Here is a 14,112-nt window from a genome sequence, read left to right on the forward strand (position 1 = left end):
GGGGAGGTGAGAGGAGATCAGAGTGAACTTTCTGCTTCTGCTGTTTTCTCAAATTCTTCGGCTTCAAATATTCAATAGGCCAGGTGCCCTATTTTGGAGTAATGTGTCCTGAACCCCATTAGGGCTATTGAGATGGTCTCTAGTTGCCTAGTACCTAGCCCTGATATGATAAAGACAGAGAAATATTGCCTTCTGGGGTGTACAGAGCAGATAGGGGTGGTAGGGCTCTGACTTCATTAGTTTGCTTATCAAATAGCATGCCCTTTGCTGTCTCTAAGAATTAGCCCCAGGAGGGGCAGTCACTCCCCTGACAAAAAGAGTGTTAAGATGTCAAAACATCCTAATATACAGAAAATAAAAAAACATGATTAATATACCATTACCTTGGACTTACCAGGCAGAAATTTAGGAGTAAGATCATTGTTGACAGAGGAAAGTGGTGGGGAGCATTTCGAAAGTGAAAAATAATTTCAAATGAATATCTTCCAGCAAAGGAAAAAAAAATGCATTCACTCATGGTAACTAACCAACTGAATTAGGAATTTATCAAATTCACTTTCAATCAATAGCAATTATACTCAATAGTCATTGCAATATTTTTTCAACTTTTTTGAGCACCTACTCTGTGCCAAGAATTATGCTATGTCATAGGATCCCAAGCATATAGTTGTGCCTTTACTGAGCTTATCTGGGAGTGGGGTGGAAAGGATATAAGCTGGAAATCACTCTTCATTGCAGTGTGAAGTTACATGGGACGTAAATGTCCTCAGAGTCCTTAAAGTATCTAGTCATAAAATAATATGTACCTGATTCGCCTCTTCCTCAGTAGGAGGTCAGACACCATCTAAAGATCACTATTACTTTGCCAACAGCCGATTTATAGAAAAGTTTGAGAAATTAATTTCTTTCACTGCTACTTCAGTACCAAATAAAGGTAAGCATTTTGGAAATATTTCTTGTTTTGTGGACTTCTACTCTTCATTTTGTCCTATGTACTCCTGTGGGCTATCATTTCCCTGTTAGTCACTTTTGTGTCAGCATAATGTTTGCTATATTAAGAATCCAACAATTTTCCCGAATACATATATTTATCTAAAGTTCACTGCCAAGAGCTTTTTTTAAACACTATCTCATGTCTTTATCACTACTCAGTAAGTACCCTGAAATGATTACTCATGATCTCTCAGTAAACATCTGCTTTCTTCCAACAATATTGAATGTATCTATATAATAAACTCAAGAGTCTACTTTAAATCTATATTCCTTTCAAATTCACTTTCAAAAATAAAAGCAGGTATCTTAATACCTTTGGAACTAAGCCCTCTGCTGTACCAGGGACACAGGTTTTGTATGACACTTGAGAGTTTAGGGATGCAGTCTGTATCTAACAAATGAATTCCATATCTTTTGAAGCTAAATTGCTCAATTCCTTCAGTATGTTGTGTTAATTAACAGGAGGAAACTGTGTTTCTTACAGCCCTTCAATTTTTACAATTTCTGTATATGCCACATTCTGTGGACAATTTTGGTTGATACATCTATCATCTCTATCAGTGTGCAAGCTTCTGAAGAGCAGGGATACCAAATTATTTTCTTTGTATCTCAGATACAAACATGATCCCTCGTGAAAATACTGGATCTATGTGGAAATCCAACTTTGCTTCTGTAAACCTGATCATATATAAAGATGTGTATTATATAAATTATTCCTGCCAACTTTTTTTCTATTTAGTGGTCTCTTTTCTTAACTGGGTTCATGGCCAAGTCTGCCATGGCAGAAACATATCCATCTCCTTCCTCCTAGAGACATTTACAGAGTTGCTTCTAAGGCCAGATGCTTTCCAAGTATTATATTAGTCAATCCTCTCAAGAACCATAAAAGGTATGTATAATTGCCATTATATAAAACGGAAGGTTAACTCTCATAGGCTTGTATAGCTACTAATTGTTGGAGGCTGGAATTTGCCCTTATAACGGTCCAACTCCAGAATCCATGCCTTTTCCAGTTTGCCTTGCAGCCTCCATTCTTTCCAAGTCCTAGTCACCTGATAGCCATTTATGTATTCTAAGTAAACTAAACTAGTCCATATAACATATCCTTGCCAGATCATTATCAAATTATCTCTTTTCATGGCTTACTTATGAAAACCTGGTTTTGACAATAGAATTGCAGTTGGAGCAGAGAATAAAGGACAGAGCTAAAGAAAAGAGCAGCATTGGTCCAAGAGGACCCAAATGTGAAAAGTGGCCATGATCAACTCCCACACTTAGAATTTTTTAGTGGCTTTCCCTTGGCTTTTATTTGTTTAATAATAATTAGTGGGCCCCTACTAAGTCCCAGATACTGTTCATCACACTGTGGATATAGCAGCAAGTCAAATAGACCAAATGACTTGCCCTCTTGATGTTTACATTATAGGGTGGTGGTGGGGAGTAAAAAGAGATAAATGTGTCATGCTGTGACAGGTGTGCATGGGAAAACAGGGAAGGTTAAGAAGTTTGGGAGTGTCTTCCTTGTAAACTCCAAACTTCTTAGTATGGTGAATAAAAGCTTTCACCATTTGGCCCATCATCTACTGTATACCACTGTAAAACCCACACTCAGTGGCCCATCTTTCTGAAGTTCCTTCTGTCTTGTGTCTCCACACTAACTGCTGTTCAGTCTTCAGAGCAGTGGGCACATCATCTCTTTCATGGCATCCTTGAAATTTTCTCTGAAACCTTCAACTTCTTATTTGTATGCCAGAGCATGCTGAACTTCTGTAATAGCATTCATATCACAGACGATGTTGGCGTTTTCCACTTTCAAATATCTGTCTTCTTCAAATGTACAAAAAACTCACTGAGGCGAGAACATGCTACTTCACCTTGAATCTGTGAAACTGAATAGTGAGCCTGGCAGAGAGTAAACACTCTCTGCCATGTGAATGGATGCTCAGATGAAATAAGGCCATTTAAGTACACAAGATTGTCAAAGACCATCAAGAGTGAAAGAAAACTGGGCTATTTTTTTTTTAAAGATTTTATTTATTTATTTGAGAGAGAGAATGAGAGAGAGAGAGAGCATGAGAGGGGGGAGGGTCAGAGGGAGAAGCAGACTCCCCGCCGAGCAGGGAGCCCGATGCGGGACTCGATCCTGGGAGTCCAGGATCATGACCTGAGCCGAAGGCAGTCGCTTAACCAACTGAGCCACCCAGGCGCCCTGGGCTATTTTTTATATTTATTCTGAATATCTATTAAACCATGTACAGAGTTGACAGGATAATCACTTTTTAAAGGTTACCTTTTTATAAAACATAACTTGAAGAAATTATCAAGATGAAATAGCTAAAATCCATAGTTCTATGCTCAAGGCAGACAGGTACACTTGGGATATTACATTTTAAAAGATAAGGTTTATTACCATAATAATTTCTTGACATTTTTATTGCAAATTACAAACTACTCAGAAAGACATTTATTTGAAGTAAATTGGCGTTATTTAAATCTTTACTTTTCTCAGAAAGAACACTAGGCCTCTAAGTGTTATAGACCTTACAATCAGTCTAGATTGTACCAAGATTGAACCAAGAATATAACAGATACCTGTTAGTTCTGTATATACATCATGGTATGTGAGATTATTTGCTATAGACTCATGGCAATTAGAAAATACAAAGTTGGATATCATCTTACAAAGCAAATTCTATGCAATATTAATAATTAACATTCTACTCTGATTTTCAAAAGCAAAATGTAGTATCAATGGATTTAGTAGTAACACTGCCCTGACTACAATTTTGAAAATTAAAGGTGCTAGCCAACATACTTTGTTTATTAATTAATAATAATCTCAGGTTCAATTTGATCATGAAAAAGCAATCTTTGCTCAAAAAATCAAAATACTATCTTGGCCATGAGTTTTGATTCACATTTCAAATATAAGTCTTTAAGTATATAGGTATCATCACTTGCCTAAAAAAATCTAAGCTAGCTAAACTATTACATATAGAGATGTAAAAGATATTAAAACAATGTATGTAGACAGAAAATTTAATAAACACTGAGCTTGTACTTGAATAGGTTGTTTTATTGTTTCTTATTTCGAATATATACACTCTAATAGCCCACTTGAGGGGTTTTGGAGTTGGCTTCTACTATAAATCTGGCTTTGAGGCACCTACTAAGGTCTTTACCAGGATCACATGGAGACCCTGTGGCAGGTGACATGGCAGATAAGATATTGCTGGAAGTGGCAGATTTCCCCTTCCAGCTAGAAAGATGACCAATGGGTTCTGAGTTTAGAAAGGCATCTATACAAACATCTCCAGCAACACATACTTTAACAGTATGAATTTCAGTCATATCAGCTCTCTCCTGACAACGGACATTGGCATAACAAGCGCAATAAAATTTGTTGGAAAATTGGTGCAGGTCTTCAAGTGTGGGTTTCCCTTGTACTGTGTATCTTCCACTTTTCTCAAGTTGAATAGCAAAATTCTCTGGGTTCAGGTGAAGATAGTCACTTGAATTCCAGTGTTTCCTTATACATACTCCCTGCTCCTGGCAAAGCACTTGATTACACATTTTGGCTGCTAGGGTGACGTTGATTATGTAAGGATTCAGTTTATTCTTCATGTAATTGTCTAGCTCTGTGCAAGATTGCTGTAAAATTATAAGAAGGTTAGAATATCAAGGGACAAGTTAGTTCATCTGTGATATGCACGTTCTAAGGAAGCATGATAAAACAAGACCCGGCAAGAGGTAGGGAATAGTTTACCTTTTTTACCTTATCAAGCAAGATTATTCTGACTGTTTTTGTAACATTTGTAAGTAAGTTTCACATGCCATTTCATGAATGAATCAATGAATAATTGACCAGTTGAACCTTAACTTCAAACTAGCCTTGGACTTCTTTAATAATTCATAAACTAATGGGGCAGAATGGTAGAGCAGTTAGAGAATGGTCTCTGGGGCCCATCTTCCCTGATTGGTCACAGTTCCATTAATGACTAGCTCTGTGACCTTGGGCATCTTGCAAGCATTCTCAGTTTCCTATCTGGGTGACCTTGGGTGAATCAGTTAACCTGGCTATGCTTCAGCTTCATCATTTGTAAAATAAGGATGATTATAGCACTTAACTCAGATGAAAAGATACAATGTATATAAAAGTGCTTAGCACAGGGCCCAGCATATCATTGGATAGCCCTCAAGAAATTACAAATAAAGGTAATAAGAATCATCTTTGTGGGCGCCTGAGTGGCTCAGTTGGTTAAGCGACTGCCTTCGGCTCAGGTCATGATCCTGGAGTCCCTGGATCGAGTCCCGCATCGGGCTCCCTGCTCGGCAGGGAGTCTGCTTCTCCCTCTGACCCTCCTCCCTCTCATGCTCTCTGTCTCTCATTCTCTCTCTCTCAAATAAATAAATAAAATCTTTAAAAAAGAATCATCTTTGTGGGACAAGTTTAAACAGCATAAGAAAGATTTCTCAACTGCTGGCTCAAAACAACTAAACAGGTTCAACTGAGTATACTTTGTGTTAAATGTTATGTATAGTTCAAGTTATGGGTGAATTATGAAGCTCTTTTACAAACATACTTATTTGGCAGAGCACGAGTGATGAGTAACGAAAATGATTCATCTCGAGACTGGTGCATTCTAAAACTGGGATGCTGTCTTTTTAAAAACACAGAATATAGTCACTCACTTTCTTTCATAATCCATAGTTCCACTGAGTAAGCTGGCTGTGCTGGTCCTCCAGCAGACCAAAGGAAGTGATGGTAGTAGATCAGAAGGCAAGCTGAGGCAGCTTCCACTTGACTCTCTCGCCATCGATGGTAGGAAGAATAGGGCCTTCCAAGAATGTCCATACTCTAATGCCCTGGAATCTGTGACTATGTTACCTTGCATGGCAAGAGGAATGTTACACACATGATTGCAGAGAAGAGTATGGACCTTGAGAGATTATCCCAAGTTATCTGGATGGGCTCAATCTAATCACATGAGTCCTTTAAAAATGTAGAAACTTTTCCAGATTGGATTAAAAAAAATGAGATGGAAGAAAGAGAACAAATTCAAAAGTAAAGGAGACTCAACCCCGCATTGCTGGCTTTGAAGATAGAGGAGAGGGCCAAGAGCTAAAGAATGCAGTGAACTCTAGAAGCTAGAAATGACCCTTAGCCATAGCCAGCCAGAAAATAGACATCTCGTTGCTACAACCACAAGGAAATGAATCCTACCAACAACCCAAATGAGCAAATGAGGATCCTCCCCTGGAAAGGAATACAACCTAACCAACATCTTGATTTTAGTCCATTATGACCCATGCTGGACTTCGGAACTACAGAACTATAAGATAATAATTCTCTCTTGTTTAAACTAAGTGTGTTGTCATTATTATGGCAGCAATAGAAAACCTCTTCTTAATCCTAGTTTTGCATGGTGTTTAGAATAAAATTCAATTTCTCCCGACTTATATACAGCCTGATGTGGGGTAATCCTTCCTTCCTCTTGAACACCTCTCCCTTACCCACTCTACCTTAGGCATACTAGTTGTTTCATAAGCATGGTGGGTTCATTTCAAAGGGCACTTACTTATTCCCTCTGCTTGGAATGCTCTTTCCTCTAATTTTTAACATGGTCACTTTATCTTGTCATTCAGATTGCAGCTTTAATTAAACCTCAGACACCTTTCCTGTCTACTCTCACATCTGTTTTAATTCTCTGCATAGTACTTATTACATCAAATATTTTTCTTGTTTGTATATTGTTTCCCTCCAACATTAATATAAGCTCCATGAGTGCAGAGACTTTGCCAGTATTCTTCAACACTGTATCCCCTGGGCCCAAGATATATGAGAATTAATACCAAGTTCAGAGGACAGTCTGAGTGACCACAGAGACAAGAGCTGGGCAAAAAGAGGAGTAAAGTATGACAATGGTTTGAGAATCATTAGCCTACACAAGATGTACTCTTTGGAAGGATCTGAAACCATTTCTAAAAGATAAGGCCTGGTTTATAGCATTTGTCAATTTCCATGGTATAAATACATCTGCCATGGCCAATTTTAAGCTATCAACCTGACATCACTGAGTGATTGGAAATCAAGCACACGTTGTGATAGTATGGTGTAGAGAATCACATTATTACATACTATTTCCACTTATACAGATACAGTAGATGTAAAGTTCCTCAAGAGATAATAGTAAAGTGAAGTATGTAACTGATATATTTTGAGTATTTATTATGGGTTTTTTTTTTTAGAATTTATTTATTTATTTGACAGAGAGAGAGCACAAGCAGGGGGAGCGGGACAGGGAGAAGCAGGCCCCCCACTGAGCAGGGAGCCCAATGCAGGGCTCGATCCCAGGACCCTGGGATCATGACCTGAGCCTAAGGCAGCTGCTTAACCAACTAAGCCACCCAGGTGCCCCGAGTGTTTATTACTTTTGTTTTTGACAGTACTTATTTCATTCTAAGTTTTGGTAATTTAATTTTTAATAATGATTGTGTTAACAACCAGTTCACAAAATTTCCAAATATTTAACAATCACATCTCATGAGCTGGGACCAGTAGGAGCTGGCTGTCATACCACTGAATCTAATAAAATGGAATGGAAGGAAATAGCTTGCTTACATTTGATAACAATTGTTTTAATTCAATTTCAGTCATTAAGCCTGCAGTTACCAGTTTCTCAAGTTGTCAATGAATCAGAGGAAATAAGACGAGTAATCCATGATTCTATTGATTACAAATGGCATAGAAAAAAGGGGAAGTAATGATAGAACCAGCATTCAAAATCAGCATTTGGGAAAAGTAGCAGAAATATATAAAACGGAGACCACAGGGGGCAATTTCAAGGCAGTGTCATTAGGTAGAAAATAGCCATATTTAAATTGCAGAACTGTCCCTGTATGAAATATGCTGAAGATGATATGAGAGTCATGGTAGAAGAATGTAAATCTAAGATTAAAGTGCAATAATGATTAAAAAAAAAACAGGTGTGACAAATAGAATGTCATGCCATACTACTAATTGGAGAAAGCCTGATTCACTCCTCATCAGAGTAAGGGTGGAGTTCTCAGTTCTTAAAAAAAAAAAAAAAAGAAGTAGTATGGGAATTTATAAATGATTCCATCAGAGAATTTATAAGACCCTTGAGAAAGGTGTTTACAGATTTGAGAAACAGTGAATGAAAATTAGGAATATATTTGGGAGAATTATAATTCTTAAATGATTTTCTGACGTGAAAGATTTTGCAAATGGGACATATACCTTTCTCCAAACTTATATTATTTCTCTTGATCGGTGATCAAGCCAGAGATAATAAAGTTCTACCAAATAAGTAGAAGGGCTCAGATTACTTTGAAAGAATCTCATGATGGGAACTACTGTTGAGTACTTTTATAAATGAGTTAACAATATAGCGAGTCTATCTGGAGGACAAGAGACAAAAGGTCTCTTCTGGTCTTAGAGTGCTATATAAAGTCTCTTCTCTCTAGGTCCTAGGATAAGTCTCCCAGGCCATGAGCTTCATGGGACATTCTCTATGGCACCTAAGTCACTCATATTTCCATATGTTAGAGAAGGAAAAGTTGATCTCCAATTCAGCAGTGTCCATGTAATAGCTTTACTCTTGAGTCAAGAGGATTGAAGAGGTGGGGAAGACAGATCTGATACAGAGAATTAAATGAGGATGAAAATGAAGAGAGAAAAGGATTAGGTGGTGATAGTTAAAGGCTTTTTGAACTAAAGAAAATGCATTAGGAGAAAATGAAAACAAGTCATCCATACAGAAAAAAAATGCCATTTTTTCCCCAATAAAACAAGTTTTACTCAAAATTTTACTTAAAATAGACAATAGTACATATAACCCATGGAAAATAAAGAAGCATTCCTTTTCCTCTCCCTTAGAGAAGTTTTGAACAATTTAGTAATATTTTTAAAAAGTAATTCCCAATTGCCTATGCACCCTTTCCCCACTCCTGGATCCTTTTTCTTCCTCCCTTCCCGGCCCCCACCAAACCATTCCTCCTAAAGTCTTTCCCATCTCAGAGGCCACTTCCTTCAAGCCAAAAGCCTCGGAGTCATCTTAACCACTTCTCTTATCTGTCCTACTCATCCAATCCCTCAGTCCAACCTCTCAGTTCTACTCTTGGGTTATATTCAAACCACGCCGCCAGCATGTATGGTCCAAGCCATCAACAGCTTCCTCTCTCTGCTCCTGCTCTTGCCCCTCCACCGCAGATCCTCAGCTCAGCTAAGTAAGAAATGTTTGTCAGAGATTGCAACTCTTCTGCTCAAGCCTCATTGTGGCCTTCCATATCAGAGTGAAAGCCCTATGGTGGCCTACGAAGCCCTCCATCTGACCCTCTTTTCACTGACCACACTCTTACCCCTGTCTTCCTTGTTCACTGCACTCTGCTCACACCTCCTCCATCTTTTTTTGACAAGCACATTCCAGTCTGAAGGCTCTTGCACTTACCATCCCTGACTTGGTCCCTTGGAGACTTGGTCCCTGTTTTCCATCAGGTCTCTGCTCCAACAGCACCTCATCAGAGAGGCCTTCTGTGACTGCCCCATCTTAAGCACCGCCATTTTATCTCTGTTTATCCTGCCTACACGGTTTCATTGCTCTTTATTGCACCTGTCACTACCTGACATTATCCTATCTGGGTATGTTGCATTTCCACTTGTAAGGATGCAGCTTCACGGTGAAGGGATTTCGCTTCATTCACTGCTACATTTCTAGCATCTAGAATTATCTGGCACTTAATCATAGGAAATGTTCAATAAACCAAGGGTCAGCAAACGTTTTCTGTATAGGGGCAGACAGTAAATATTCGAGGGTTTTGAATGATACAGTCTCTGCCATAACTATTCAGTTATTTCCTTGTACAGCAAAAGCAGCCATAGACACCTAAACTAAGGCGCATGCCTACATTCCACTAAAACTTTACCGATAGACACTAAAATTTAAATCTTACCTAATTTTCACCTATTATAAATACTATTCTTGGGGCACCTAGGTGGCTCAGTCGGTTAAGCGACTGCCTTTGGCTCAGGTCATGATCCTGGAGTCCCAGAATCGAGTCCCATATCAGGCTCCCTGCTCTGCAGGGGGTCTGCTTCTCCCTCTGACCCTCCCCCTCTCATGCTCTCTCTCTCTCGTTCCCTCTAATAAATAAAATAAAATAAATATTATAAATACTATTCTTTTGGAGTTTTTTCCCATCCATTTAAAAGGATACAAATCATTCTTGGCCCCTGGCTGTCATTTGCTGACCCTTGTAATAAACTGCCATTGAATGACTAAATGAATAAGTAAAAGAAAGAACTGACTATTCTTTCATTGACTAGTTCATGGGTTTTTTGAGAAGAGACATATCACAGTAAAGTACAAAAAGCCAAACACCATGCCGGAACACTGAGCTTGTCGTCCTGTTTTGGCCACTTGCTAACCACATAGCCTAGAGAATTTTGGTCAATTTCACTGAATTTCTGCTTCCTCAGTGGAAAACAGGTACAATTTTTTCTGCCTTATAGCATAACCACATAAATGAAGGACAGTTTGATGCAACCAGTATTAATTGAGCACCTACTACTGTGTGCCAAGCATAGTACTTATTTTATTATTCAGTACAGCAATCCTCAAAAACATTAAAAGAATACATGTTTTCATCTATTTCCTATCAATTCAACTTACCACATTTTGGGTTAAATTGAGGCTTCCCCATATTATCATTCCAGAGACACCTAGAGAAACCGTTTCACCGATTGTATTCACAAGGTCATCCTGGTGAATGTGACAGAAAGAGTTAACAGATAGAAATAAAATAGAAATGCTGTGCATAAGACAGTAACACCAAAGCTAAGAATTCTGACTTAACAATAATAATTCAAGTATTTCCCCACTATTTCAATTTTTATTGCCACCACGACCCCACTATAACAAAAATACAGATTTTTTTCTGTTATTTTAATTACTTCTATTGACAAACCGTGTGAAAGAAAAAAAAAGAGGACTGAGTGAATACATTGTCTATGCTACCTAGTTTTTTCGTTGTTGTTAAGATATTATAGGATTACATTAAAATGAAATAATTTTTTGAGATGCCTGGGTGGCTCAATCGGTTAAGCGGCTGCCTTCAGCTCAGGTCCTGATCCCAGGGTCCTGGGATCGAGTCCCTCATCAGGCTCCTTGCACAGTGGGGGACCTGCTTCTCCCTCTGCTTGCCGCTCCCCCTGCTTGTGCTCTCTCTCTCTCTCTGTCTCTCACAAGTAAATAAATCTTAAAATAAATAAATAAATAGGGGCACCTGGGTGGCTCAGTTGTTAAGCGTCTGCCTTCAGCTCGGGTCATGATCCCAGGGTCCTGGGACCGAGCCCCGCATCGGGCTCCCTGCTCCATGGGAAGCCCGCTTCTCCCTCTCCCACTCCCCCTGCTTGTGTTCCCTCTCTCGCTGTGCCTCTCTCTGTCAAATAAATGAATAAAATCTTTAAAAAAATAATAAATAATAAAATATATTCTTATTTTGCATTTATATAACAATGCAGAACTACCTGTGTGCATATTCGTAAAGGATGTTAAAAGCCAAATCTCACTCCCTTCAAAAATGATGTTGAATTCCACTAAATGCCTTTTGTGGATACTACTTCATAGGCCTCACACCTTGATTTACTCACCTCAGAAAGATATTTCAAAGACACATCAGTAAAAACTGGACGGGTATATACAAAAATTGGAAGTGGATGTTTAACACTGGATACTTTAGAAACCCGGATGGCTTCCCAAACACGATTGCGGACATAGAAAGCAGCGTATGGAGAAGATTTTAATTTGCTATTCAAATAAATGGATGGGAAAAGGGCTGTGCTTTCCTTCCACATCCAGTTGAGTTCATCATTTCTTTTCTTTTCTAAATCAAAGCAACTTCCATTGTAACCGGGGGTCTTATAATTATGATTGTAACAGTCAGGAAAGAGATAATAACCCCATAAATAATTTGGCCGAAGGGATTTTCCCAGTTTTAAGGTCTCTTGCATGAAACATTTTCCTGCCTTTTCAAAATCTGCTTTGGCTATCTTGGCGGCCTCTGTGGCATTAAGTTCTATATGTTGTTGCCGAGCCAACTCAATAGACTGATGCTTGTAAATATCTTTAGGTTTCCAGTTTCTTGCCCAGACAGGCCTCCAGTTTTCCCAGTCAACAACAGCCAGGCCCGTGGTGTCTCTTTGTATGTAATGGCCAATATCTTCCTTGGCTTTCTCCAAGTGCTTTTTTAAGTTTCCAGCCTGGGGGATTCCTCCATTCACATTTTTGCCAGTCTTTTCATGTATGTGAGGATAGTAGCCAAGTCTGTCAGCGTAAAATAATGTAATACCTTGTCCTGTGGCACTTTTTCGAGGGCTTCCTACTAAAGAGAAAAGGTTCAGATCTAGCTGCACGTTAAACTTTTGAGCACAAAGTTCAGTTGGGGCATTCCAGCCCCAGAGGAAAGATACATTGGGGATAAAAGGGGGTGCTCTGAACTCCTGAGTCAAGCAACATGGAATCAGAAGGAAGGTGAGCACTGCTTGGGTGACTCCGCTGGACCCCACAAAACTCCTAAAGAAGATAGGCTGGAACCTGAGCACACCCATTGCAAAGATTAATGACTATGAAAATTTCTTCCCAAACACTTCGGCTTGTCCAATATTTCATGCAAGATCTAAGTACAGAAGAGAGAGAGTGGAATGAAGCCACTTTGATGGATAAAAGGGTATAATGATCACATTACTTTTAAATATTATTCTTCTTGCTTCATATTTCAAGAATATTTTGCAAGTTGCTTCATCTATAACTGGAAAAAAAATAAATGTAGAATATATTGTTACACTATGTTTCTGTATCGAGACTGTCAACTTTACCAAGTTCTCAACTTGGAAGTGCAAGAGTTTAATTCAGTTTTCCAAGCTGGAGAACTCCTGTGTTTGAATCAATAAAATTATTTTCTCTTCTGTATGATACAAATCCTATAATAGCTAACATTTGTGTCATCTTTCCAAATCATGACTGGGGTGAATGTAGCTATTTTTCCTTTTGCCTTCCTGCTGTGTAGAATACTATGCCTTAGCAAAGCCTTGTTAAATAGAATTCCAGTTGAACCTCTCATTTTTGTTTGTTATTTCTTGAAAGACCGCATTAGAGTGGCATGCCAAAAATTGAAAACAACCTCTCATAAAATTATGAGATTTCATCTTTTTTTTTTTGAAGGGGGCAGGTAGAGGAGGAGGCAAAAGTCACTTCTCATCACTTCTCCCAGAAGGAGTGTAACAAAAGCGTGCTTGAGACTATTGAATTAACCAAAATCTCCTACTGAGGAACAAGTTTAAGTGTTATTTGGAACAGTGCTCCATCATAGGGCAAATTGAGTAAAAGATTAAGTAAGAGATGCACTATATTTATAGATACCCGTGTGTATATATATATACACACACACACGTACATACACAAAATTTATGTATAGGTACAGAAAATAGGTAAAAATTTTTTTATGAAACAAAGTATCTCTTCTTTATACATCTTTGGACAAAGCCTTGGGGCACAGAATTGGGGGCAGACCTGGGTTAGCATCTAGAAAAGCATCTCTTTAGAAGATATACTAGAGACTTTACATAAGAATCTCATCTCCCAGGAGAACCTGGGTGGCTCAGTTGGTTAAGTGGCTGCCTTCGGCTTGGGTCATGATCCCAGGGTCCTGGGATCGAGTCCTGCATCGGGCTCCCTGCTCATGGGGGAGTCTGCTTCTCCCTCTACCCCTCCCCCCTGCTTGTGATCTATATCTTGCTCTCTCTCTGTCAAATAAATAAAATCTTTTTAAAAAAATTAAAAATAAAAAAAAAAATCTCATCTCCCTAGAAAATCTTATCTGACTTAACTCCAGATAATTAGCATCTCTCCACTCGTATGTGTAAGGCCTGTTCTCAATTTATACCTATTAGGTTACTTCTCAAGTGTCCTTTTTCCCCATTGTCTGGATAATAGCTTCCTAAAGCACTCCTGCTAAGCCTTTGGTACCCCCCACCCCAACTCCAAATAGTAGTATTTGCCCAGAAGTCCTTTCAGGGTCCAACACCCAACTTGTGTTCAT

At 38.7% G+C, this 14,112-nt stretch overlaps 1 protein-coding gene across 1 annotated transcript; it reads right to left on the reverse strand.

Moving 5' to 3' along the window:
* Nucleotides 1-3,267: 3,267 nt before the first annotated feature.
* On the reverse strand, nucleotides 3,268-12,835 carry SPAM1 (sperm adhesion molecule 1). The gene is made up of 3 exons (XM_081799675.1): nucleotides 11,666-12,835; nucleotides 10,686-10,775; nucleotides 3,268-4,644 (listed from the first exon to the last, which is right to left on the reverse strand). Exons 1-3 carry the CDS (start codon nucleotides 12,620-12,622, stop codon nucleotides 4,099-4,101), a joined length of 1,593 nt encoding a protein of 530 aa, XP_081655801.1. The 5' UTR covers nucleotides 12,623-12,835; the 3' UTR covers nucleotides 3,268-4,098.
* Nucleotides 12,836-14,112: the final 1,277 nt, after the last annotated feature.

Source organism: Leptonychotes weddellii, chromosome 12 (assembly GCF_054177405.1).
Source record: "Leptonychotes weddellii isolate Sample4059 chromosome 12, ASM5417740v2, whole genome shotgun sequence".
Classification (NCBI taxonomy): domain Eukaryota; kingdom Metazoa; phylum Chordata; class Mammalia; order Carnivora; family Phocidae; genus Leptonychotes; species Leptonychotes weddellii.

What these genes read in the sequence shown, in the direction of transcription:
- SPAM1 (XM_081799675.1), bottom strand. Translation starts at nt 12,622, where the DNA reads ATGGGTGTGCTCAGGTTCCAGCCTATCTTCTTTAGGAGTTTTGTGGGG. An exon ending in CTTTGAAATATCTTTCTGAG is followed by an intron (nt 10,776 to 11,665) that starts GTGAGTAAATCA and finishes CACATTCACCAG; the next exon opens with GATGACCTTGTGAATACAAT. An exon ending in TCAATTTAACCCAAAATGTG is followed by an intron (nt 4,645 to 10,685) that starts GTAAGTTGAATT and finishes ATAATTTTACAG; the next exon opens with CAATCTTGCACAGAGCTAGA.